Source organism: Rhinichthys klamathensis, unplaced genomic scaffold (genome assembly GCF_029890125.1).
Source record: "Rhinichthys klamathensis goyatoka isolate OS25496 unplaced genomic scaffold, OSU_Roscu_1.1 h1tg000149l_1, whole genome shotgun sequence".
Taxonomy (NCBI): domain Eukaryota; kingdom Metazoa; phylum Chordata; class Actinopteri; order Cypriniformes; family Leuciscidae; genus Rhinichthys; species Rhinichthys klamathensis.
The window spans coordinates 22458-49300 of NW_026606684.1; the positions used below are offsets into that span (position 1 = coordinate 22458).

The following is a 26843-nucleotide window of genomic DNA, read 5'->3' on the forward strand; positions in this document are numbered from 1 at the left end:
AAAAAAAAAAAAAAAAAGACGCGATGTTTTGCATTTTGATTGAACATTTATCAAACAATTGTCATAGAGCATTTATAAAACAACAATGAAAAAACATCAATAATACATAAACCTATAATACAATTCTTTGAAAATTAAGTGATTTTTTTAACTGTCACTATAGACCTAGGACAGAGCTCCTCACTTTGCAGTCACAATCGCGCACCTGACCACACCACACGCTACACAAAATATAACTGCTAAAACTGCCAAATAATGAAAAATCCTAACAAAAGCTCTCGTTTATACCTTAGTCTATGGTCCAAATAGCCTAAAAAACAATCCTAATAATAATAGGCTGTATAGTAGGAAGGCATATAGGTTTATTTTCGTTTTGTTACATTATTTAGGCTATTTTCAAACGTGTCAAGTGTACAAATAAAAACAAAAACACAATCTATTGAGTCAGCATAATAAAGCCGTTAAAGGGCCTGCTCACATATCGCGTCTTTTGCGTGCTCAAGATCGTTTTCAAATGTCTGCGCGCTCATAATGAAAGCATCGCGGTGCGACACGCTCGTTTTTTCCAAGTGTGTCCGCGCCGCAGCAGTGCCGCCAGCCAGAGGTGCGGTTCCAGGGCTCCAGACTGCGACCAAAATTTGAGAGTGTGCGACTGAATTTTACATCCAGTCGCACATGTGCGACCAGTAAATTTGTCCCTTTTTTTTTTTTTCTTTTTTTTTTCTTTTTTACACGTTAAACGTGGAAGGGGCTTATCAATGAATCCGGAATGTGTGGCAGGCCAATGAGTGTGAGAAGAATAGGGAATGGCCACTGTAAGTGGCTAATGTGTGGAGGGGGAGGGTCCTAGAGATAACCGAGCGCGCGTTTAAACGTCTGTGGGAAGGAGACGGAGACGCAGACACAACCTGCTATGTGCGTTTGAGCCAAAGGGTCTGAGCAAGCAAACTATTGACTCGTTCTTCCGACCTGCGGCTAGTGTGCCAGTTAAATTCACTTGCTGGCTTCCCAAATGATACATTACAACAGCGATAATCAAAAAAATGTGAACAAAACGATTACTCTTTGAGTGCCAAATGCTCGAACATGACCTGTCATTTACGCCGTCATCACTCGGGAGTTGATAGCGCACGAGCGCAGGCGAGACCTGAACTGCAGACTTTACCATCGGTGTTTAAACTAAACTCATTTAAGTTTTGCCAATGTAAACATTCAAGAGCAAGACACGAAAGAGAACTCGCGTCTAGAAGATTTGTGCGCGTGTGTCTGTGCGCGCGTGTGTGTATGTATGTGTAGGCTATCTCAGACAACGCGCAAATATTGAGTTCTTTCAAGTCTAGCACTTGAATGGACAAATTCACACAAAAAGTATGTCAACATGTCCGTCTTGATGAGTATCCTATAGCAGAAATAGTCTGTTATGCCTTAAGTGAACTTATATGGTCAAGAAAGACACTCACAGTATCGGTGTAGGCCTACTGAATCAGCTCTGAATTGAATAGCTTTTGCAACTTTAATAAGGATTAATCTTTAATTTAAATAGTCAAATATGCAATGTTATTTTACATTTGATTATTTTATTAAATTTCTGTACCTGAAAACTAATGTTGGACCTACCTGAAAAGCATAGTTTATTTTATTAATATCTGTGCTCTATTGTATTTATTTTTGCTTTTGCTTGTGGTTAGATTATTTGTTCATATTTTCTTTAGTTTATTTGACAGTAGTCTTTTTTCCCCTGAACATAGCACATACCGAAACCGTGAACCTAAATCCGTTATACAAACTGAACCGTGAGCTATTTGAAACGTTGCAGCTAGTACAGTGTCACAGTCGGAAGATGATTCAGAGTGAGAGGTTTTTGTGGCGAAAAAGGCCAAACCTTTGATGAATTCAGCTGGTTAAGGTAGTACTGTAAGGAGATGAATTTAGCTGGTTAAGGTAGTACTGTAAGGAGATGAATTCAGCTGGTTAAGGTAGTACTGTAAGGAGATGAATTCAGCTGTTAAAATTTTTAACAATTTGAACGAGAGTTCAAGAGATTTCCAGGACGCATGCGCGAGAACTGACCTCCTTCTACTACACAGCGCGCGTCTTACAAGCAGAGGAAGACGGCGCGCTGTACATAGTAGAAGGAGGTCAGTTGTCTCGCATGCGTCCTGGAAATCTCTTGAACTCTCGTCTCAGGCCCACAAGGAAGCAATGGAATAGTCGAATAAAGTCGTTGTTTTTGTTTTTTTTCCGCACAAAAAGTATTCTCGTCGCTTGATAAACTTATAGTTGAGCCACTTAAACGAGGATGGAATATTTAAACATTTTCTTTAATGACTTTCTGGGCCGTCAAGTATCATTCCCTTATGAAGCCTATGTAGCAGTGATCCAGCTCTTAGATTTAATCAAAAATATCTTCATTTGTGTTCCGAAGATGAACGAAGGTTTTACGGGGTTGGTACAGCATGGGGGTGAGTAATTAATGACTTAATTTTAATTTTTGGGTGAACTAACCCTTTAACACCTTGTTTCATTACATCTATCTTTTAATGAATCAGCGTTTTTGAACATTTTCGTTGAATGAACGGTTTAATGACTCACTCAAAGACAGTCCGTTGGCGCAACTGCGCGCTGAGTGACAGCCTTTCAATGCGCAGAGACGCTGTTTAGTTTCGGTTACATTGGTTATTGAATATGTCCTCGTTTTTGTGCATGCTGACTAGAGCCCGACCGATTCATCGGTCTGACGATTTTATCAGTCGATATGAGCCTGTCGCAGATATATCGGTATCTGCATATCTGATACAGATATGCTGCCGATTTGAATTTTATTGTATTTTTTATTGTATTTTTTATTTTTTTTACAGAACATATATCGTGGATAAAATGCTTGTAAATTGTGTAACTACGTAGTTTGTCCAGCAGAGCGCGCTCCATTGTTTGCTACTGGCGACCCATCTCACTGTAGTGTAGGGCTGTGCGATATTGAAGAAAAATGTGATATCTTGCTAAATAATGCGATATTTGGTATTCAATACGATATTTATTTTTCTAAAATCAATTTAAATTGTATTAAAAAATGTATATAACCAACATATGTTTCACATTATTTCGGCGAAAAGAAAATCACTCCAACTTCTGAAAGTGAACAGCAGTGTTTTAATGTTGCATAACACAAATCAGACATTTTAACAATTTAAACAAACAAACAAACAAACAGAAAATAAATAAATAAAAATATCACCAACACTTTGCTCCACTTGTTATAGCCAGGCCTACATCACCCTGAAAACATGAACATTTGAAACAGTGGAGTTACTACTTTGCTCTCTTTTTGTTTGGTTTTGTTTTTGCTTGCTTAGTCACATTTCAGCATTCATGCTAAAATTGTTAAAGATTTTTGGACAAGAAAACCAGCATGTCCACTTTACTTGGTTTCAGAGATGCATGTTGACATGTAACTACATTGCCTGATGTGCTGCAGAGTCTTTCAGAGGTTGTGCTAGTGGCAGGCACACAAAGATACTTTTGCACCAGCTTGCTTATGTGGGGAAAATGTACCTGATGAATTCCCCACCATGCCAAAGGGTCCTGCTCACTGTGGATTTTGGGGATCAGAATGTAGCTGTTAAATTCTGCTTCAATGATTGGATGGTCAGGGGATTCAGAGGGAGATGCAGATGTGACTGAGGTCTGTAAGAGGCTTCCTAAAGACTTCTTCATCCTCTTTGTACTTGTGGCTGTGGCACTTTGACTTGGCTCAGTCCCTGACTCCGCACCTGCTGATGATGATGTCAACAGCAGGTTGTGCCTCCTAGAAAAAAAAAAGGGGAAAATTAACAAAGTATGGAGGCACTAATTAGCTTATCATTCTTGCCATTTAAAATATTCTTACCTTCTGAATTGCCTTCATTTCTGATATTACCCTTGAACTAATTTCTGTCAGTTTTCTTAGAAATGTAGTCTTTTTGTACCTTGGATTTAAAAAAGTGGCAATGTTCAGCAGAGTTTGGGTTGCGGGATCCTCATATTTCGCCTCCATGTAGCCTAGCACTTTGGTTTTAATTGAGCGTGTCCGCTCTGTGTTTTCCTCAGCAGCAGCAAGGGTTTGTGTGTTCAGTAAATGAAGAACTGGCAGTAGATAGGAAATGCTCACGTAGTCTTCCACAGACAGAGCATCTGTAAACTCTTGAAGTGGCTTCAATGCCTTGTTTCTGACTCAAGGACCTCAATGTCCTGCCAAGATGGAACCAGATGTCGTGTACGCCAATTCTCAGAGAGAACTTGTGACCGAGCCCTCTGCTGTTCCAGTATCCTTTCCATCATTTGTTGCTTAGTGCCCCATCGTGTTGGGCACTCTGTGATCAGACCATGTTCTGGCAGGTTAAGTTCTCTCTGTGCTTTCTTCAGTGCTTCTTTCTTTTTCCAGCTATGGGAAAAATGTCCCACCAGCTTTTTACACATTCCTAGAGCACGACTGATGTGTCACCTTTAACAGCATTTTCTGGATAAATAGAAAATAAAAATATTTCATTTGTTTTAATTAAAGCTCCAGTCCGTAACTTTTTTGAGTTAAAAATTATCCAAAATTTGAGCAAGTACATAACCACCCAGTGTTCAAAACTATCTGCTTGCCTTAGCTCGATTCAAAACGGTAAGCTTGTAATAATGTTTTTAATTCCAGTGGTACTGGTGGATTTCCGTGGGAAATTCGAGCATGTCTTTGCATCATTAGGTCACATCTGTACACATAAAGAAGGGGTCTCGGCTAGTTGGCTATGTTGCGTGTGAGGATGTTTGAAGGTGGAGATTTATAGCCTTTTCTCACAGCACCTGATATAATTAAACGTATTAATTTGATGGCAGATCCAGAAAGGTTCAAACGTCAATCACCAGTGACAACAGATTCACCCGCTGTAAAATGCAAAAGACATCGGACTGAGTTTGGAAAAAGAGACTGCAACCGGCCCATGCGAAAACAAGGATAAATGTCTGAAGGGCTTTAAATGTAGTCACGCAATGCTGATGTTGTTAACATTAACAATTTGAGAGCAAAGTATAATTTGCACGGTTTGTCGTGATATGATAAGCGATCGTTAGATTTAATCGGTGTGATTTACTGCAATGCTTTTTTTTTTCAGTTAGTTGGTCAGAAGAACAAAAGTGGATGTTACTTACTTGTTCAGAGGACATTTTCCGGTGAAAATTCTTATGTTGCTCATACTTCCAAAAAGTAGAATCTGTGATTCTGAATGACAGTATCCACATCGGCGCGGTGACTGACAGCCGCACACTCTCCTCAAACATTGTGTTCATCTGTAAAGTTGATAATTCCGCGAATGACTGTAATTGTCGCCATCTCTGTTTGAAATCTGCAAAGAGGAAAAACTGCGGACTGGAGCTATAACAAATGGTTTCATAACATTAAAATTGCCTTATAAATATACATTTTAAATAAATCTTACATCTATAATTTAACATGTATAATGCTTTATTAATTTAAATATCAACACTAGAAGAGGTGTGACAGTATATCCAATAAAACATGTTTAATGAAAAATTATTAGATGTTAAAATAACTAATTAAAAATACTGAAATAAAAACGTAACACTTACCAATGGTAAGGTGCTGTCTGTGCCCGAAGCACTGTAGTCGGGGCCATCCATTTATTTCCACAGCTTTGATCATATTGGTTGCGTTGTCCGTGGTAAAACGCACTAGACGTGCCTCATTCAAATTCCAACCAGACAAAGCCTCTCGCAGTCCCAGCGCTATGTTTTCCCCGCTGTGCTCACTGGGGAAATATGCTGTCTGTAAGCACAGACTTCTTATTTTAAAGTCTTTGTCAATAAAATGAACTGTTAGGGTGCTTTCACATCTGTAGTCCGGTTCATTTGGTTAAAAAATTATACTTTGTAGCATTTTTTTCAGGCATTTGGTTCCTTTTCACACCACACTGATTGCTCTGGTCCGAATCAGTTGATGAAACGAACCGAAATGCAGTCACCTGACAACATCCACATCACTCGTTGGCCAGATGTGTCTTGAACGTATTTCCATAACTGCACTTCGATTGGTCAAAATTAACATGCGTAACTGTTGGCTAAACAAAGTGAAGATTTCGCTGTTCTTCTAGTTTTTGAAAGTTGGGACCTAATATGGTCATCAGACCAAATTTCTATGAGGCTCCGCACATCCTCACAACTCCAAGTTTGTTCATGCAAACTGTAAACAAATAATAGTCCTCATCCCATAATGCACAGCGCAGCTGACTACGGCAGCTGGTTTAGTCCAAAAATGCGCAGTTCTTTGGCAGTTGGGTCTGTTCGAGGTCGGATCACGTTCTCACCACAAACGAACCGCTCCAGAGTTCGTTTGAAAGCGTATCGAGGCCTCCTCGACGCTTGTTTGGTCCGCTTTTGGTGCGCACCCGAGTGCGATTGCTGCATATACACCAGCCCAAACGAACTGCACCAAGGGGGACAACGACCTCTAGTTTAAGGGTGCTTTCACACCTCCCTCATTTAGCTCGGTTGAATCGCACTAATGTACGGCTCTGTCGTCCTACTGGACCAGAGGTCCGTTGTAAACGCAAAATGTTCGGCATCTCTCAGTTCCAACATGACACGGTCACGAGTGCTCGCACATTTGCCTTCACCATACCTAGAGATTGGCATGGTTTTATTTCAGTTAGCCTAATAGCTGGTTTGATTTGCATTGAGAGATGATCTTATGGAAAGCACTCCATGCCAATCTCTAGGTATGGTGAAGGGTATGTGATGATGTGGGGCTATTTTAATTCCAAAGGCCTAGAGAACTTTTATCAGGATAGATAGTCCACTTAAATGAATAAATTGTATCCTGGATCCATGAAATAACTGGCCTTTAAAAATAAAAATCTGCCTGCCTCTATGGGAATTTAACATAGGGGTGTCCTGACTTATGCATTTTGATTATTTATTCGCAAGTAATGTTGTTGAATTGACTTGTTTGCATTATTTACACATTATTTTATTTATGCATTATTTTATTTATTTGTAAGGTAATGGATTTTTTTTTTACTATTAAGAAAGTTTCATATCGGTGCATCGCTAAAATACGTGACTGTCTGTCTCTCTGAAGGTGGTGTTCTGTATGGATCGGGCGTTAGAGTCTGCATCAGCATGTCATCGGTTCAAGGTGCTGAAAGCAGAGTGTCTGGCTCTCCTGGGCCGCTACCCAGAGGCACAATCTGTTGCCAGGTAATAGCACTACAGTGTTATGGAATTTGTTTAGTATTGGACAACAAATATGGGGTTGTTCAAATGCCAATACTGATATCTAGAGAACATTAGCTTTAATGTTTGCATAAACTGGTTCAATGATAGAAAATTACATGCATCAAATTTCTTCTCTTAAAAGCCCATTAAAAGAGAAAGTATGATATTTTTTTTTCTTTTTTTAAAATATATTTTTTAAAATGTTTTTAAAAGAGCTCAAGGAAAGTTCTTTCTGAAATATTTTAGTTTTTCTAATAGTGCTGTGAGAGATTTTGTCATTGATTTAAAATATTTAGTTATTTCTGTAAAACAGCTTTTGGTTCTAACATGCCATTAAAAAGAAAATCTGTCTGTAAATTCTAGAGCAGGTATACTAAGCAAAATGTCCATGTATGATATATAAATTGTACTTAATTTTTTTAAAAGAAATGGGTACTTGTCTTCACTGTCAGTTTATCAATTTAATGCATTATTAAAAGGTTAGTTCACCCAAAAACTCACCCTCAAGCCATCCTAGGTGTATGACTTTCTTCTTTCAGCCAAACACAATCAGAGTTATATTAAAAATATCCTGGCTCTTCCAAGCTTTATAATGTGAATGGTATCTTGGGTTTTGAAGCACAAAAAAGCGCATACATCTATCATAAATGTAATCCATGGGGTTAATAAAAGAAGCGATGCGTTTTTGTAAGAAAAATCTCCATATTTATAACTTTTTAAACTAATTACTAGCTTCCTACGGAAAAGTGACCTCTGACCCGACGCGTGATGTAGGAGTAGCGTAATCTTAGGTGAGAATTGATGCCTCTCGCGGTTCAAACAAATGGGGCTGGGCAACAAACTCAGGTCCTCTTATATTGGGATCCTCTTATATTGAAATCCTCCGACATTTCTCTTTAAAAATTCTCGTTTTACACATCTAATTTGTGACCGATGTTTTGTTTTGCTCTTTGAATATATTTTTTATATTAATATAAAACTTGCTGTTTTGTACCTTCAGCGACATATTGCGGATGGATTCCACGAACGGTGACGCCCTCTACGTGCGAGGATTATGTCTGTACTATGAAGACTGCATTGATAAAGCTGTGCAGTTTTTCATTCAAGCACTGCGCATGGCACCAGACCATGAGAAGGCCCGTCTGGCCTGCAGAGTAAGTGCAGCATTACTTGGGAGTTTTAACTGATTGCATTCAAGTATTTAAATTAAATGTGCCGTATCTGTTTTTCTCTGTTATAGAATGCTAAAGCCCTAAAGGCAAAGAAAGAGGAAGGCAACAAAGCATTTAAAGATGGCAGCTATGAAGAAGCATATGACCTATACTCTGAGGCCCTGACCATCGACCCGAACAACATCAAAACCAACGCCAAGCTATACTGCAACCGAGCCACTGTTGGATCCAAGGTCAGCATTTGATTTACTCCATGTTTTGGAGTTGTACTTCTGTACATTTTGTTTGAATGCGTTATCAGTGTTGGAGTGCCCCACAAGGCCAAACACGACCTTTTTCCTGTTCTGAAACTGGGTCAAGTGTGTCAGTCTCATTTTTGTCATTGTTTGGTGCTACCGCATGTTTCTCTCTCCTTGGTGTCTTCAGTTAAACAAACTGGAGCAGGCCATTGAGGACTGCACAAAGGCTATTAAGCTGGATGAGACCTATATTAAGGCTTATTTGAGAAGAGCCCAGTGGTACGTTTGTAGTTCTTTCTATTCACGTTAAGCGGTTATTTATCGGTTATGTTAATCTGTGCATTTTGTATTATAGTTACATGGACACAGAGCAGTATGAAGAGGCTGTCAGAGATTATGAGAAGGTTTATCAAACCGAGAAGACTAAAGGTGTGTGTCCATCTTGATTGGACATCAAAATGTTTTTCATGTCCCTTAATGTCAAATCTCATTTCATCTGTGGTGTGTTTCAGAACACAAGAACTTGTTGAAGAACGCTCAATTAGAGCTGAAGAAAAGCAAAAGAAAAGATTATTACAAGGTTCTGGGGGTGGATAAAAATGCCACTGAAGATGAAATCAAGAAGGCCTACCGCAAACGAGCGCTGATGCACCACCCGGGTACATATTTCATTGAAAGAATTAAAGCGTTTTCTCCATATATACAGTCTCTATCTGCAATTTCCCCTGACATTACCCATAAATCTGTTCTATAGGCAGTAGTGTTGTCACGATACCAAAATTATTGTTTTGATACCAAGTCAAGAATTGCGAAATGGAAAAGTATTTCTTACAAGGCGTTTCACATGCACCTCCTTTGCGTAGGTCTGTGCTCTTTAAATGCTGTAATAACCTAATATAAATAAATCACTGACAAACATGCACATGCTCTGATTATAATCATATAGCCTATAGATCATTTTAGCTGATGTTTTGTATGCTTTATTTTAGCAGCTTGCAAATTATTAATGTTATCTATGAAAGTTGGGGGAAAAGTTGTACACCTAATACAAAAATAAATAAAACATCTCCACTTAACTAGCAGAGCATTCATTTAGTTCGCTATTAAATAAGAGATCTAGCGCAAAAAACAACAGATTTTAGCGCTAGATCTCTTAAATCAAGCGGAGCGATCTTTTTCGCTGCTATCAGTTGCATGGAACAGTGTCTTTTGCGGCTCGCGCACCGTCTTCACTCGGGACGCGCGCTTCAATCTATCGCCGTTGCGGAGACTCTATTCTGAACAGTTTGACCAGCGGGCAGCGGCCGCACACCAGGCCGCCGGATGGTGTTGCTAAGAACTTGCAATGTATAACTATCAGACCGGCCCTCGCGGCCTCGAAACACGACCGGCCCACCGGGAAAAGTCCCGACTCTCCGGATTGCCACTCCACTACTGACCGGCGGCCACAGTATCGCTTGTGCTCGCACATGCAGCCATCTCGCTGTAGTGTTTGTCTCATGACAGCTGCAGCTTCTTTGCTGCGTGCGTGAGGAGAAAAAACACAGACGTCCATAGGGAGGCTCTGGAATCGTGTGTTGCACACACCAACATGAAATGCATCTCTTACAAATCTGGAACGCGGTCATTCATAAAAGTATCGATACTAATAAATTTAGGAATCGTGACGTTTTTAAATTCCTAGTATCGCGATACTTTTGAAGTATCGGTGCAACACTAATAGGCAGCATGTAAAAGTCCTCAAGTTGTTTGCTTTTCTTTCTGATTCTCTGACGCAGTCTCTCTGTTGTATTTTCCAAAGATCGACACAGTGGAGCGAGTGCTGAGGTGCAGAAAGAGGAAGAGAAAAAGTTTAAGGAGGTGGGCGAGGCTTTCACTGTGCTCTCCGACCCCAAGAAGAAGTCCCGCTATGACAGCGGCCACGACCTGGAGGATGATGACATGAACATGGGTCTGTCTCCATCACTCATTCAGGCTCTTGTTTTTTTTTTCCCTTTCTGTCAACACAATTTTTGTTTTTATTGAGTTTCACTAATTTGAATGTTTCATGCTTTATTACTTAGTACTGTGGTTGTTTTACATGTAACTGAAGCTTTAAAAAAAAAAACTTGCATTTATGTTGGCATGTGATGACTGATGATTTTAAGTGTCGTCTTTTTTTGTTGTTGTTCCCTTTCAGACTTTGATGCCAACAATATCTTCAAAGCGTTCTTTGGCGGCCCCGGGGGGTTTAGTTTCGAAGGTAATTCATGTAAGGCGGTGCTTTTTTTTTACTTCTCTTCATAATCATCCATTATTCAGATGCTCAGACTGAACAATAAACAATTGAAATAAAAAAGTTTGGGGTCAGTACGATTTTAAAATGTGTTTGAAAGACATCTCTTATGCTCGCCAAGAAAGCATTTATTTAATCAAAAATGTTTTTTTTTACACCGTAAAAATATTTCCCGATATTGTTTTCTATTTTAATTTTTTTTTTTAAATGTAACTTATCCCTGTGATGGCAAAGCTACCATCTCTCCAGCATCATTACTCCAGTTGTTACATGATCCTTTAGAAATCATGTTGATTTGGTGCTCAAGAAACATTTCTTATTATCATCCATATTTTCAAGCCCTGTCCAGTGTAGGGGTTGCACAGACTAGTCGACTTTAATGCTCTGCCATGACGCTTTAAAGTCCCCGTGAACCGCAAGTTGCAAACGACTTTTCTCCAGTGTTGTGACGTATTTCCGAGAGAAACGGAATACTAAATGAGGCAAAATAATGAAGACGACAATTTTTAATTCATGGGGACTTTAAGCTTGACGTCGACTAGTCGCTGACTATGGCCTATGAAACAGGACAAGAAATCTATGAAGTCCACATGTGCTCCGTTTCCAACAGTTAAGATGACAAATAAATCTGAGAGTGCTCCAAGATATTTGATATACCATCTATATGCTCAAAGTTGATCAGTTGAATGCAACGGTGTAAACTGCTTTTTGTATGCGTAATTTAATCGCATTCTAAACTAATGCGCTGCTGCATTGTAATGCGTGCTCACATACAGACAGTAGCTCGCACATCAGGTGCATATTGCGCACACACAATCACAGAACAGTGTTAAATACATTTCTGAACGTTTGTATCAATAAAATAGCTTGGAAACTGAAGAGTTCTAGCATATATTTCTTAGTAACTAAAACCCACAGCTTCACTAATTGTAGAGAGACGCTGCCAGGTGCAATTCACACGCAACCACTCTCTCTCTCTCTAATGCATTCATATAAATCGGATTTAGATTTCGAATAAATCTGAGGAAATGTATAACGACCCAAAGACAAAAGAACTGAACTGAGCGCTGTCTCATGCCATTGTTGTGCACAAGGAAACCTGCGTTTGAGTCTCAGCACGAGGTTCAGGCTTATTTGTTGCCTGAGGACGTCATTAATCGCATAAATGTTGACTTAAAAAAAATCTGAAGTCGTTAACTCCTAGTCCAGTGCAGTGGCACAGTAATCACGTCATTTTCCTGTGAAAAGGGATGCTGCGCTCTCAACCCACTCCACATTGCACTTATGAGCTTGTGCACAGCAGCTATATAGGCATGAATATTTAATTTAGTTTTATTCTATTAAATGCATTTATTCATAAATATCCTTCTCTGATAACTACAAATATACTGTCCGTTTGCCCAGTTGTCCATGTTTTTGTCTGAACATAAACATACGCTGCGTGGATTGCGAGTACACGAGCGCTGTATCGGCCAGATGTGCGTCCCTACTATAAATGTTACTGTCACTGGATTAATTTAATGCATCATTTAAAAATAAAAGTATTAATTTCTTTCTTTTTTTAAATCCTACTCACCCTGAATTTTTATTTGTACATGTCTTAAATTAAGACAACAGTAAAAAAAATACTCTCAGCATCTGAATTCATAATGTTTACTTCACTTATGATTCTTTTCTTTTTATTCACTTAATTATATATCTTTTTTGTCTTGCAGCATCTGGACCAGGAAATTTCTTCTTCCAGTTTGGTTAACTTGGCAGAATCCAGCATGTATGCAGTAGTTCCACAACCCCTGAATTCCCCTGAACCGGACTGCTCCCCTCCATCCCTGCCTTCTGGTGTAACGGGCCTTCCGGCCCCACAGCTGGATCTGCGTCTGTGCCATTGACTTGTTTTACTGCTTGCGCACAAAGACAACAACGGCTGGGGCATGACCTTTCTGTACCAGGAAAAACATGATGCATTGCACACTTCTCTCTCTGATCAGTGACCTTTTTGGCCCTTGTAATACAGCTCTAGTTTTATAGTTCTTTTTTTTTGTTTTTTTGTTTTATCCACTGTATTGAATGTACCTGGCTGCATTGTCATATTCACATTTATTATTTTGAAAATCAGTTTTAAATTTTAGTTCTCAAAAGCTGAAACTACAAATTGATGCAAATCAATGAAAATGCAAATCTGCTGTTTCTCCCTGACACTGCATAGGAGTAGGTAATGCTCTAATCTCAGTTCCCATCAGCCCCTTAGACAGCCCCTCTCCCAAGCATTTTACTGATTCACATCGTCCAAATCCAAAGCATGTCAGAAAAAAACACGGGTTAGCACAGGAATTTCATTACTGCTAGTGACGTATAGATTGTTTAAATGTGTACAAAGCCAGAATTCACACAGTTTATATTTATGCAACATTGCAAACCATTTTAAAGACCTCAGCAAATTTATGTGAATGCAGTGCCTCATGCCAAATCTCATCGTAAGAATACCGCTAGTTCTCGTCCGACGATTCCGGCACGCATTTGGATTGTTGGACTACTGCATACAGAGGTTCAGGGAGAGCGAGTTCATTGGAGCACCTGTTGGCCATGCCGCTCTCTGTAAGGTTCATCTGTCAATGTTGCCATTCAACCCCTTGCTGCATTGTACATTTTACTGGAATGTAAAGTGTTTCTTTGTGTTGATAGTTTATGACTGTTTAATTTTTTTTAACTGAAATACACACTTTTTTGATATGTATATTTATTGTAAATTTGCTGGATGTGAGCTTCGGACGGATGGATGATCTTTAAATACACTAGGATCTGCAATCTTATAGGTTAAACCCAGGGAGAGACTATGCTTGGCTACTTCTGAATTAAAGAGCCTCCGGAGGGAGTGATGTCAGAAGTTAATTGATCTGGTTATTTGTGGACTTGATACTATTGACTCCACAGTGTATGTAATATTGATCCATGTAAACTGCAGGCATGATCAGTGAGCCATGTTTGGGGATCTCTCCCATTTGAACTAAATGTTCCTTGACATTGGATTGCTGAAGATTTGTTGTGTTCCAGCATTCTCTTGTTTGTTTGTTTGACCTGACTGTGTACTAAAATGTAAGATTTAAGCATTTGTCTGGATACTTTCATATCGTTTATCTTGCAAGATCTTCAGTGTATTCAAAATCAACCTCAACACTGACTGCTCACTCCGCTGGAACAGTCTTGACTATGGACCGTTTTTAAAAAAGCCATGTAAATAAAGTAAGCCTCTTTCTGTTTTCCCCTTCACCAAATACTTAACTTCTCTGTCTCTATTTAATACATTGATATATTTTTTTCTCAATTTGTCACCATGCATGTTCACAATCTCGTTTTATTTATATATAGAATACCGTTTTATAAACTATATATAATATAAAATGTCGTCCAACAAACGTTTCTTAAATGTGTGTATGTATATATATATATATATATATAATCGTTTGTTGAACGAAATGTTATTTTATATTATAGTTTAGAAAACGTAAAATATATTTTTAACTTATTTACATTGTACCTAAAGTTTCGGTTTGAATGACGTAGTATGTGTTGGCCTGTCAATCAAAGTTCCTAACAGTTTATTGGCCCACTGTGTTTTGTTAGGAAAGTTGCTAGGATACGAGCGGACGGGACGGTCCCGTAGACCCGTACTACAACTGCTCTTATTGATGTGTACTGAAAGGTTTTGATATAATTCTGCTTAGAATACGATTAAAATGTCTGATAACGAGGAAGAACAAGGGCCTAAGAGTACCTTTACCACCTATATGGCTGAAGGTGACCAGCTGTTTCAGAAGGGCGAGTATGTCAAAGCTATCGAGTGCTTTTCCATGGTGAGCTAATAACTTTGCGAAACACATATTGCATTGATTACGTTCAGACGAAATTAAATTGATTGCTTTATTTTACATTTTATAAGCATCTTCTCTGCTGTCCAACAGGCTTTAAGTTTACAGCCGGATGATAAGAACTGTCTGGTAGCCAGATCCAGGTGTTATGTGAAATTAGGTGATGCAGAGAGCGCACTGAAAGATGCCGAGACCTCCCTCAAAGACAACAAAAACTACTTCAAGGTGTGTTCATCCGTCCTAGCTTGCTTTTAGTTTTCTTTTGTCTCATCGTTTGTTCCAAAAGTTCACAGCAGCAGCCACCGCTTTGAGTTACTGTATGTGTAACGTTAACTTACCTGTAGTAAGACACTTTGTCCTGAAGGGGGCGCATTTACTGATCCTACCTCTATATCAAGCACGTTTTTCGAACAGAAAATATTACAAATAAAACTTTGTGAATGAATATACTGTTTAAGGCAAAAGGTGAAAAAGGACAGACAATGTTACCTGTGAGGGGAATATCCACTAAAATGCTAAATAGCCAAGAAAAGAGAGGTCGTTCTGTGGAAAGTGTAACGTTAGCACATGACACTTGGCATTTTGGTATTTTGCATGTAGGCCTAATCCAATTAAATTCATGGGTTTTTAACTCTGGCTTTTTGGAGCCACTATATAAGCTCTCTAAAAAGCACAGTAAACACACATCTGAATTATCTGATGTATAGCAAAGGTTTGGGGTGACCAGTGGCGGGCCGTGCATTTCACACCTAGGCCTTCTGTCCTACCTGAATTAATAACTTTTAATACTGTAGCAGCGCAAATACGCTATAATTGTTGTTTTTATTTTGCACCGGCAGTTATTGGGTTAATGCGGTGAGTTTGGAAAAGGCCGGTAACGTTAGAAACGAGCGCGTGAGTTCTGCTGTTTGTGTACAGTTGTTCTTGCGTTCCGATTATAAGTTCAGAAACGGAGCCTCCCTTATCTTGTCGTTCAATGGTTACAATAGTATGGATGTTTGAAAAAAATTAAGTTTCGATCATAAATTTAAAATAAAAATTAAGAAGAAAATCAGATTCACCACGGGAAAAAAGCATTATACTCACCCAAACTACTGCATTATTTTTTACACAAAATCCATCCTTATTTCTTTCCTCAGGAAGACTTAAATTATCTGTGCGTTTCAGTTCCAACAATAACGAGTCTAATGCTGAAAGTCGAGTCCCGTCATATTTCTAGCATAAGTTTTAATTCGCTTTAGAGTGTCTGCTCGACAGAAGCAGTGGACACAGTCACCGCATAACCTGACGATGTGTACCGCTGTCCCATGCTCTCACACAGAGTTTTGAACGAAAGCAATGAGATCAGCGGGACTTTTGCCTTCAAAATCATTCGTGGCATAACTTACATTAATCAGTTTTTACCCGGACAGATCGAATATAGTTCCGTGACTCTCCGTTAAGCTCAGGCTGAATGAGGGATTTTTTCTGGTAGGTTTGAACCTGCTGGGGGTCAAGGAGGGAAAGAAACATTAATTTGTGGGTTGGAAAAACTATTAAATCTACAGGAATATATTTTAGTTTGCAGTTCGCTACAGATGCGGATAGCCTACTGACTACCAGTACGCGCTCTGAGCATCCAATCAAAGAACATGAAAATGCTGACGTTATTGTATGCCTGTTAGATGGCCCCGCTGCAGTCAAATCGAAATCTGATTGGCTGATTAAATCTGACTGCTTATCTGATTGGTTAAAGCAACGGTTTCATTGCCATTCATTGTAAGCTACAGGCGCCCGCACTGTCGATTCTGAAGGCCTGAAGGCAGATTTCTTTGACCCTGGCAACGCATGATGGCTGAAATATGATTGGATAAAAGCGCTAAAATAAACATACACTACTGGAAGCAGCGCAACCAAGAGAAAAGCTATGAAATTAAGAGAATTAACTATTGGGAATAATTTAATACTCATTCATGGAAAAAATATATTAAAGTGCAAGTCAGTGATTCTGATAGTGTTTAGGCCAGCAGAGAAGGCCTTGCTGGCTCTGACGGCCCACCACTGGGGGTCACTAACTTTTGATCAATTTTAATGCATCCTTTGTGAATGAATATAGTAAATAGTTACTTATAAATAAATAGGCCTACTCATAAAAATTTGTACGACGTTGTAAAGTCAAGAGCGATATCATTGTGCAGCGTTTACCTCATAGTGGAGCGGCTAAGTGATATAAACGTTCAGTTTATGATATAAGTGTGAAAATTGGCATGAGCAGTCTCCATGGGTCACTTGACAAGAAAATGGGCTCTATGCACGGCGGTATTTCCGGTGAAGGTCTAAGGATGCTGGATTACTTCCGCCGATCGTAGAGTCCAATGCTATACCGAGAATTTATATTGGTTTTTATACTCTGTTGCTATACTAAAGAAACGTTAGTCACAAAAACAGACAAAACAGACACCCCTCATTTTGTGTATGCTTCTTTGTTTATTATATTAAATAAACATAACTATATATAAAATTACATCTAAACGTATTAAAGTTTCGTTTCAAAGACGAGAGGACAGTAAATTGTGAAGACTGCCATAATCCCGTTTTCCTCGGTTTTCCTCCGCTTTAAATCTCCCCTACCGGAAACGCAAGAGCATCCTTGCGTCAAACGCGGAAGTTATGCGTGCATATAGCCCATTGTCCGAGCCACTTGAAATTTCAAGATGGCGCCATTTTTCAAGATGGCCGACACCTTAGTGGAGCAGTTGAGTGATATAGTGGTTTATTTGGTGATACAAGCATGAAAATTGGCATGAGCAGTCTCTGATGGTCACTAGACAATAAGCCACCCACAGCTACTTGAAATTTCAAGATGGCGGCCATTTTTTAAGATGGCCACCACCTTAGTGGAGCAATTAGGCTTAAAGGATTAGTTCACTTTTAAAAAAACTTTTGCTGATAATTTACTCACCCCCATGTCATCCAAGATGTCCATGTCTTTCTTCAGTCGAAAAGAAATTAAGGTTTTTGATGAAAACATTCCAGGACTTTTCTCCATATAATGGACTTCAATGGGACCCAAACGGTTCAAGGTCCAAATGACCGTTTCAGTTCAGCTTCAAAGGGCTTTAAATGATACCAGTCGATGAATAAGGGTCTTATCTAGCTAAACAATCTGTCATTTCAAAAATAAATAGAAAAGTTAAAGTTTTATAAGCACAAATGCTCGCCTTGCTCTTCCCATTGAAGTCCATTATATGGAGAAAAATCCTGGAATGTTTATCAAAAACCTTAATTTCTTTTCGACTTAAAGACATGGACATCTTGGATGACATGGGGGTGAGTAAATTATCAGCAAAAGTTTTTTTAAAAGTGAACTAATCCTTTAAGAAATCATTTAGTTGGTGATACAAGCATGAAAATTGCAATGAGCGGTCTCAAAGGGTCATTTGACAAGAAACCGCCCACAGCAACATACAATTTCAAGATGGCGGCAATTTTTCAGGATTTTGCCGCCCGCCATGTGGATCTTTAAATGATACATTTTCTCATAGAAAAATATTGGGTTCCTCAAGAGACTCTGTCAAGAGAGGTTGTTTGACTGTGTTTTGTCTGACTCCTCACCCATGACCTGTCCAGTTTGGTAAAGCCTGTCAGGAGTTGCCTCCCACCGGCATAGCTCTCAGGGTTCATTGAGGTACACAAGCTCCCTTACCACGACAAGGTAACAGTCACAAGGGAAGTTTTGTTTTTATTTTTTATTTTTAAACTAACAGTTATTAAACATGTCAAATTAATACTGAGAGGTGGGGAAACAAAAATAAGATTAATAAATTAGCACAGTTGTGGTACTGAACGGACAGTGCACCAAACAAAAAATTGAGCAATGACTAATACTGAATGTCAAGAACAGATCCAGAGGCAACAGCAACTCTGGCTGACCCAGCCATGGAACCATGACAAATAGAAAGTATCTCAAACAATACTAAGGAACTAAACTGAAAATGTCACAGTGATAGTCTGGTGACAAAATAAAACATGATGCGCCGATGTGGCGAGGGGAAGCGAGCCATAGGCCTACACCGGAAAACATAGAGGACTAACACTGGCAAAAGAAACATGCAAATAGGTTCTAGCAGGGGCAACTACATAGGCATGTGCAACTGAGTCCATATCTGAAGCACTTACACCTTCCAGTACATGCCTTGTTGCACCCACATTTGGTCAACTCCCAACAACTCTCTGCAATAGGTGGAAGTGGAGTCCAGAAGACTTTCCACTCTTCGTCCTTTTTAACCCATCCCCAGTCGGATAGGCTCGGCATTTGTGGATGTCGCTTCAATGCCTGTCCCCACACGTATCCAGCCTCATAAGAAGCACGTTTGGCATGCTCTTTGAGTGCTGCTTGAGTTGGTGGGATCAAGTCATATTGTCATTGTCTTTTACAATTAGCTGACATTGAACCCCACTCTGAGTTTAACAGCAGTGATATATCACCAGTGTGCCCTGGTAGTGCAGATATTCACTCTTGTCTAATCTATCTATAATCAACAAATCAACACAACTGTATTTTGATGCGTTAAAAGTTGAATAGTAAAATAATCTAAAACATATAAAATAAAATGACACCAAATCGTCCTTAATGAAAAAAAACCCAATACATTTCTTTCGGAAAATTTATCTTTTGAGGATCCAGGGGTCGGCCATCTTGAAAATAGAAATTTCAAGGGGCTGAGAGTGTTTTCTTTTCAAGCAACCCTTAGAGACTGCTCATACCAATTTGCATGCTTATGTCACTAACTAAACAATTATATCGCTTAACTGCTCCATTTACGTGGTGGTAATCTTGAAAAAAAAAGGCCGCCATCTTGAAATTTCAAGTGGCTGTGGGCGGTTTCTTGTCAAATGACCCTTTGAGACAGCTCATGGCAATTTTCATGCTTGTATCACCAACTAAATGATTTCTTAAGCCTAATTGCTCCACTAAGGTGGTGGCCATCTTGAAAAATGGCCGCCATCTTGAAATTTCAAGTAGCTGTGGGTGGCTTATTGTCTAGTGACCATCAGAGACTGCTCATGCCAATTTTCATGCTTGTATAACCAAATAAACCACTATATCACTCAACTGCTCCACTAAGGTGTCGGCCATCTTGAAATTTCAAGTGGCTCGGACAATTTTCTTGTCAAGTGACCCATGGAGACTGCTCATGCCAATTTTCACGCTTGTATCATAAACTGAACGATTCTGCCAAACATAAGCACTTAGCCGCTCCACTATCAGTAAGTTGACTGAGTGGGTCCCTGAGCTGGTGTGAGTGACTGGAGGCGGGGCTAATTTGAAATATTCATGCCGCATATACTAAATGAAGCAAGGGTGTAGTAGAGTTAAAACAACTTTTAAATGTGTCATTTTGGTGATCAAAGATGAGTTTTAAGCGATAAAATTGACTACAGTGGGACTTTAAGCAGCACAACTGTTTTCAACATTGATCATGTAAAAATGCTTGATCACCAAAGCAGCATATCTGAATGATTTCTGAAGGATCATGTGACGATGAATGAAAACTGGAGTAATGATGCTGAAAATTACATTTCAAAATTGATTAAAATATAAGACAATTCTTTTCTTACTATTAAATTGTAATAGTTCACAATATTCCTGTTTTTACTGTATTTCTGATGTGCTAACAAGAAACCTGATTCTCTTTGGTTCTGCAGGGTCTGTATCAGAAGGCTGAAGCCCTTTACACTATGGGTGATTTTGAGTTTGCATTGGTCTACTATCACAGAGGCCATAAGCTACGTCCAGAGCTAAAGGAGTTCAGACTGGGAATCCAGAAAGCTCAAGAGGCAATCGACAACTCAGTGGGCAGTAAGTCCTTAGACACAACATGATGAGAAATGAGGAGTTCATGTTTTGGTTACACAACAATAAAGTGACTTAAGTTAGTAACCCTCATCTGCCTCTCTCTCCCCACCTAAAAGGTCCTTCCTCTGTGAAGTTGGAAAATAAAGGAGACCTGTCTTTCTTCCACAAGTCTAATGGGGTGAGCTATCTCTTGCTCGTTCTCTCTCTTTCGTTAAACCACCTACCCCGTCACTCATATAACCATTGTTTATAATTTACGTTTATGTTCATTTTAGCAGTTAGTAATGCATATTTGTTTGTTTGATGCGTTCCCAAAGGTTCGTCCCAAGCATTTGAATCATTCTCATAAGAAGGAATCCAAAAAGCATGGCCATAAGATGAGCAAATATGAAAAAACCGCCAAGCAACTTCTGGGAGAACTGTACAGTGACAGAGAATACTTAGATAAACTTCTACAAGATGAAGGTGGGTTTTTTCATGGGTTTTTTTAGGCCTTGTTTGATGTTAGTTTGCATCTATGAGGGTGCATACTCTATATGAACTATGGCAATCTGCTCCCATACAGATCTTATAAAAGGTAAGATACGAACTGGAGAGCGTGTGCAAGATCTTATCGTGGGCTGTATCTCCTATCTGGACACGCGGACAGCATTCTGGCAGCAGCAGAAGCCCATCTATGCTCGTCAACGAGACAGAAAACTAATGCAGCAGCAGTGGAACCGGGTTCGACACAATCCACCCTCAGACCCAACCCGATATGTCCTCACCAGTCTGGAGGATATTGACAAAGGTGAACCTCTGCAGAGTTTGAGAGGGGTCAAAGTTCACAGCATTAGGTTCCTAACAAGAAAGTTTTGCATTAGTTGCATATTCATGTTGTACATGCAAAATCATAAACTACTGTCAAAGTTGGGGGTCAGTAAGATATATATACAGTATATATATATATTTTTTAAATAAATATTTTATGCTCATCAAGGCTGCTTTTGGATCATATTGGGAAATATAATATTACGGTTTTAAAAGAATTTCAGTTTGAATGTTTTAAAAATGTAATTTATTCCTTTTGGCCAAGCTGAATTTTCAGCATCATTACTCCAGTTTTCAGTGTTACATGATCCTTCAGAAATCATTCTAATATGATGATTTGATGCTCAAGAAATTTTTCTTATTGTCATCAATGTTGAAAACCGTTGCACTGCTTAATATTTTTGTGGAAAATGTGATACTTTTGTTACATTATAAATGTCTGTACTGTCACTTTTGATCAATTTAATGCATCCTTGCTGAATAAAAGATTCATTTATTTATCTTTAAAAAAGAAAAATCTTACCGACCCCAAACTTTTGAACTGCAATGTATGCCTAGTATGATTATTAGCTAACTGATGAGTGACTGACCTATGACAACCTGGAGATAATGTTGGAATTATGATCCTAATTATTCTCTAGGTCACTCCACAATGTTTGTGTTAGCAGACCAGATACATAACACATGATCCAGCTGATTATTTAAATTTTATTAATAAAAGTTAATAGTGTTTGCTAAGGACATTTGAACAAACCCCTAAATAAAACTATGAAACTTTGGCACATAACTGTACTGTACCATCTGTGCCATGGACATGAACAATACATCAAATTCTGCTACTTGTTGAGAAGTGCCATTAGTTTTATAAAGCTGCTGCAGATTTACTGTTGTTCAGCAGATTTTTGTGGGCAAAATCCAGTCTTTTCAATGGGAATCCAGTCCACACATTCTGGAATTTCACATGAGGGCGAAACAAATTTCACAGGAGATTCACATTTGTCACATGGGTTCACCACGTTGACTAACAGAAAACTGCTTGATTTGAAAATGACTTCTGTGAAATTTTACTATTAATTTGGTGACTTGGCTTGCCTGGTGGACAATAAAACAGGCCAAAAAATCCTATAGACTCATAGAAACAATCTTCGCAACACTCTGGTATCGCATGACTTTTGGATGGGCAAACATTTTCAGAAAATGTTCTGTATGTTATTGGGTTTATTGAGAATTATTTGTTTAATTGGCAGCCTTGAGTGCCGGCAATGCAGAAAGCGGCCTGAAGAAGGCCCGTGAGCTCATAAAGGTGGTGAAGGAATGGTCTGAGCAGGTGCTGCCCAATAAGAGAGAAGTGCTTGGGAACCTGCACAGCTGCATTGGTAGAGTCTGGGAATCTCATCTGCCCAATACTTAAATGTATAATATCAATAGCACAAGAATCAGAGATACAAAATGTTCTTTTATGTTCTGTGTAGGCAATGCATTGATGGATCTTGGGAATATGAACAAGGCTCTGCATCATCATGAGAAAGATCTGGAGCTGGCCAAGAAAGGGTGAGCGCTCATAAGAGCAGGAAAACTACCTTTTGTTTTTCTTGGTTGGTTAATAAACTACTATTCATCAGGTGTGTTTGGTTTGTGCTTCGTGTCATAGCGACCTGACGGACAGTAAATCCAGGGCTCTGGACAACATTGGCCGTGTGTACGCACGGATTGGCAAGTTCCAACAAGCTATAGAAGTGTAAGTGCATTTGCCTTTAATTAAAGTTTACTTTGGTGTTGATGTACACAGACAAGTCTATTGTAATAGTAATTTCATTTTGTTCTGTGTGTGTTTATGTGTGTGTTTGCATAGCTGGGAGGAGAAGGTGCCTTTAGCATGTGGCGGGTTAGAGAAAGCCTGGTTGTTCCATGAGATCGGCCGCTGTTACCTTGAGCTGAAGCGCTACAACGAAGCACGAGACTATGGCTCCCGCTCTCTCACGGCAGCGGATGACATCACTGATGAGAAATGGCAGCTCAATGCCAGTGTGCTCATTGCGCAGGCCGAATGTGAGTCCAAATTACATCGCCCAGAATCCCAGGAAGTCAGCAGTTTAATGCACTCTGTGACCATGAATAATCTGATTTCCCACAATGCTCAGAATCAATAGGAAGTTAATGTGGTCGTTATGTATATTTGATCTACGCCATGCTGTGCGATTAGATCACTTTACATCCTCTTTCTCTCTTACATAGTGAAGCTGGGTAACTACAAGGCCAGTGTGTTACACTTTGAGAGAGCACTGGACCGGGCAAAACTGCTGCAGGACGACTCTGCCAGCGAAGCCATCCAGAAGGTCAACACAGACATTCCTATCCTGCTCTCTCACTCTCTCCCTCATCCCTCTCACCATCCATCTCGTTCGCGGCCTTTTCTATAGTCCCCTTCAAACTACATTAAAATGACTGAGATTCTAAATCACACAGGATGCACGCTATTGTTTCTGTGTATGTCACAGAGGACCAATATGGAAGTTATTGTCAGTTTGACTAAAGGTGCGGTCACATTTACCATTGTTTGGCAAATGTTTGCAGGCAAATTCCAGTCATTTCAATTAGAATCCATGCGATCAGAAATTTGGCGAGGGCAAAAGATTTCCCCTATGCAGATTTTGCATTGGGTTTATATTGGTCACGCTTGGTTTGAAAGTGTGAGCCTATGCTTCATACATCGCTGCTGACAATGGACAACTGACCTTTTTTGCCAGCAAAATTTTGCCGAATTTCGCTAATGTGACCACACCTAAAGCCTCACACCTTGCAAGTCTGGGTTGTAATATTCTGCAATGTCTATCCTGTAGAATTCCCTTTAAAACTGTTAGTCACTCATTTAAATGGTCAGGCAACTCCGTCAAGCCATACTATATTTTGTCTTTCGCTTAGTTTCTACTTCTATGGTATCACCCCGTGGGGCTTGTGCATATTAAACATTAAAAGTGGATAAAAGGAGATTGATTATGGAAGCTAAGAAATATTAGCTTATATTATATGACAAAACCACCGTGACTTTCGTAAGGAAAGCAATGACAAAGATTATGCTTGGAGAAGCATTTTAGAAGTCACGAAAATAAAAAGTTACGAAAACGTCTTAATTTTATTCCAGGAAAACAGCTGTTCTAATGTTACATTGCGTGCAATGCGTCACTGGAATATTGTTGTGTTGTGCGTAGTTAGTACATGGTGACAGAATACTTATCAATACAAGTTGTTTTGTCATAATATCTGAACTGATAATTGCAATATTTACATGCATTCATTGATCAGTTTTCATTTTTTTGCATGTTACCTGATTCTTGACTATCCCGTTGCTCTAATATCATATTTCTTCATGTTGCTCTGCTATTATTTGACTCACTTTAATCAACTCGTCAATTTCTCGCCCTGCAGGCTCTTCGTGAAGCAAGACACAGAGTGACCCAGTAAGAAGAGAAACCCATCTGAATAAAATGTCTGCAATCCACCTCCAAGACAAGTCAGAACTAATGCATCCTTACTAGTGGAATAAAATCTGCCTGAGGAACATTGTGTTGGATTGCATTAGGGTGTCATTGGTTAAGGATTACTTTATGACTGCCTTCACTGTGCTTGTTTGCATATGGTAAAAATATGTTTTGCATAGTTTTACATAAACAGACTGTCACAGTTTCAGTTATAACAAATCATGTTTGATATTTGTGATGCAGTGTCCAAGCGATGTTGCCCAGATACTGTTAATGTTTTGCTATAGACACACACTTGTGCTGTGCCCTTCTGTTGATAAAGAGAAATACTCATAATCCAAACATGTTTGAATTGAAAATCATTCAAATGAGTTTAGGTTTGACCTCTGATTAAGTTTACACTCCATCTATTGAGTCGATATTGACTTTAACACAACAAAAATGAACACAAGTATAATGCCCTGACAGATTGCGTATACGAATTGCTGCCAATTTGTGTGGGTTACATCTGCTAAATACGTAAACACACCACAAACACTTGTGAGAAAGTGGTCGCAGCCAACCTGCATTTGTGCTGAGCTCTACAATAAGCTGAAGCAGCGATTCTTAACTGCAAATCCTGTCAGTGCAATGTCAAAGCGCATAACCACTCAGCTGCCCTTCATACATTTCACACGTCCCTCACAGACATCAGCAAGACGTAACATGCACTCAGGTTTGCTAGGTATGCTCTTGTACAACAGATCTGTAAGCATACATTCAAAGAATAATAGGTGCCTATGGATCCTTTTTAATCTTTCCAAAACCTCAAAAATGTTAAAATGCACAATGGAAATTAATACTTTGAAAATGTAATTGGCATGTATTCATTATAGTATAATCTGACGATCCTCATATTCCCTTTGAGTCTGCCAGAAGTCAAGTTCATACTTGGTGTGTGTGTGTGCGTGTGTGTGTGTGGAGCAAGTGGTGGTTTGCTGTTGTCTCACTAATTGCCTCATCAGGTTCATTTTACTGTTGTTGTAGGTTTATTCTGATTGAGGTGTATTTTAATTCTGATTGAATTTATTGATTAAATATTAAGAATCTGACATAAGAGGACACAAATATCACAATGCATTAAAAAACACTGTCCTTTGGCTTTAATGCTCAGTGTTAGGCTATTTCATGGTTTTGATCTTTCAACAGAGAGAGAATCTCATGTATTTTATTGTATTTAATTTTAATATTGTTATTGCAATGTTTAATATTACCTCTAAACTTTGACAAGGCTAGGCATGTTGCATATTAATTGATCTAGGAACCTCAAAGCATATTTAAATTTTTGTGTAGTTTGTGCTACTCCATAATGATGTTCTAGTTGTTGTCATAGGGCCCAAACATAAACTCAAACCCAGGGGTCCTCAGTCCTGCCCTGTATGTGACCCTCGCAACACATAATTGATTCGCACCCTCTACTAACAGTTTTAGACTGCTTAGATTAAGCCAGGATTAGGCCTTAGTTCAATTAGGACATTTAAGTAGCTTTTATAAACATGCCTTAGAAAAAAAAAAAAAAATACTGGAATGTATCTTGAGACAAAACAATGGCACTGTTTATTTTAAGATATGCCAGTGTAAGTCGCTTTCAGTTAAGACAGCTCAAACATGAATTTTAGTCTGGGACTAAGCTTAAACCTTGTCTGTGAAACCGGGGTTAAGAGATTTACAGTAGCCTATTTAGAGTTGTCATTGTTACAAAATTAAAGTTAAGATGGAATTGTAATAATGTAGGAATTAAACCATATGATAATTTGAGACGTAAAAATGAGCAGTAAGATGTCAAAAAAAGGCTGGTGACGTGCACACACAGCAGTAGCGGGAGCGCGCTTAAAATTTGCCTCTGTTCTGTATTATCTGCCTCTCCCTTCCG

The 26843-nt window shown here is 39.1% G+C and overlaps 2 protein-coding genes across 3 annotated transcripts in view; both read left to right on the forward strand.

Annotated features, from left to right (window-relative positions):
* The window catches only part of dnajc7 (DnaJ (Hsp40) homolog, subfamily C, member 7), a 28138-nt gene extending 13927 nt beyond the window's left edge, over positions 1-14211 (forward strand). Inside the window, exons 6-14 of one of the 2 annotated variants that reach the window (XM_056258129.1) lie at positions 7115-7233; positions 8252-8405; positions 8492-8656; positions 8850-8941; positions 9018-9091; positions 9175-9321; positions 10464-10613; positions 10842-10913; positions 12653-14211. In XM_056258129.1, coding sequence (XP_056114104.1) covers positions 7115-7233; positions 8252-8405; positions 8492-8656; positions 8850-8941; positions 9018-9091; positions 9175-9321; positions 10464-10613; positions 10842-10913; positions 12653-12690 — 1011 coding nt within the window. In that variant the 3' untranslated portion in view covers positions 12691-14211. The remainder of the gene's footprint in view (positions 1-7114; positions 7234-8251; positions 8406-8491; positions 8657-8849; positions 8942-9017; positions 9092-9174; positions 9322-10463; positions 10614-10841; positions 10914-12652) is intronic. The other variant, XM_056258130.1, reaches the window with a different exon arrangement.
* Positions 14212-14546: 335 nt separating this feature from the next.
* On the forward strand, positions 14547-25273 carry odad4 (outer dynein arm docking complex subunit 4). Its single transcript, XM_056258131.1, has 12 exons — positions 14547-14788; positions 14897-15028; positions 20492-20645; positions 20759-20820; positions 20960-21107; positions 21208-21432; positions 22700-22828; positions 22925-23003; positions 23104-23190; positions 23305-23501; positions 23688-23788; positions 24879-25273. The coding sequence occupies exons 1-12, from the start codon at positions 14672-14674 to the stop codon at positions 24912-24914; spliced, it is 1467 nt and encodes a 488-aa protein (XP_056114106.1). The 5' UTR covers positions 14547-14671; the 3' UTR covers positions 24915-25273.
* The last annotated feature ends 1570 nt before the right edge of the window (positions 25274-26843 follow it).

What these genes read in the sequence shown, in the direction of transcription:
- odad4 (XM_056258131.1), top strand. Translation starts at nt 14,672, where the DNA reads ATGTCTGATAACGAGGAAGAACAAGGGCCTAAGAGTACCTTTACCACC. An exon ending in AATCGACAACTCAGTGGGCA is followed by an intron (nt 20,646 to 20,758) that starts GTAAGTCCTTAG and finishes CCCACCTAAAAG; the next exon opens with GTCCTTCCTCTGTGAAGTTG. An exon ending in TTCCAACAAGCTATAGAAGT is followed by an intron (nt 23,191 to 23,304) that starts GTAAGTGCATTT and finishes GTGTTTGCATAG; the next exon opens with CTGGGAGGAGAAGGTGCCTT.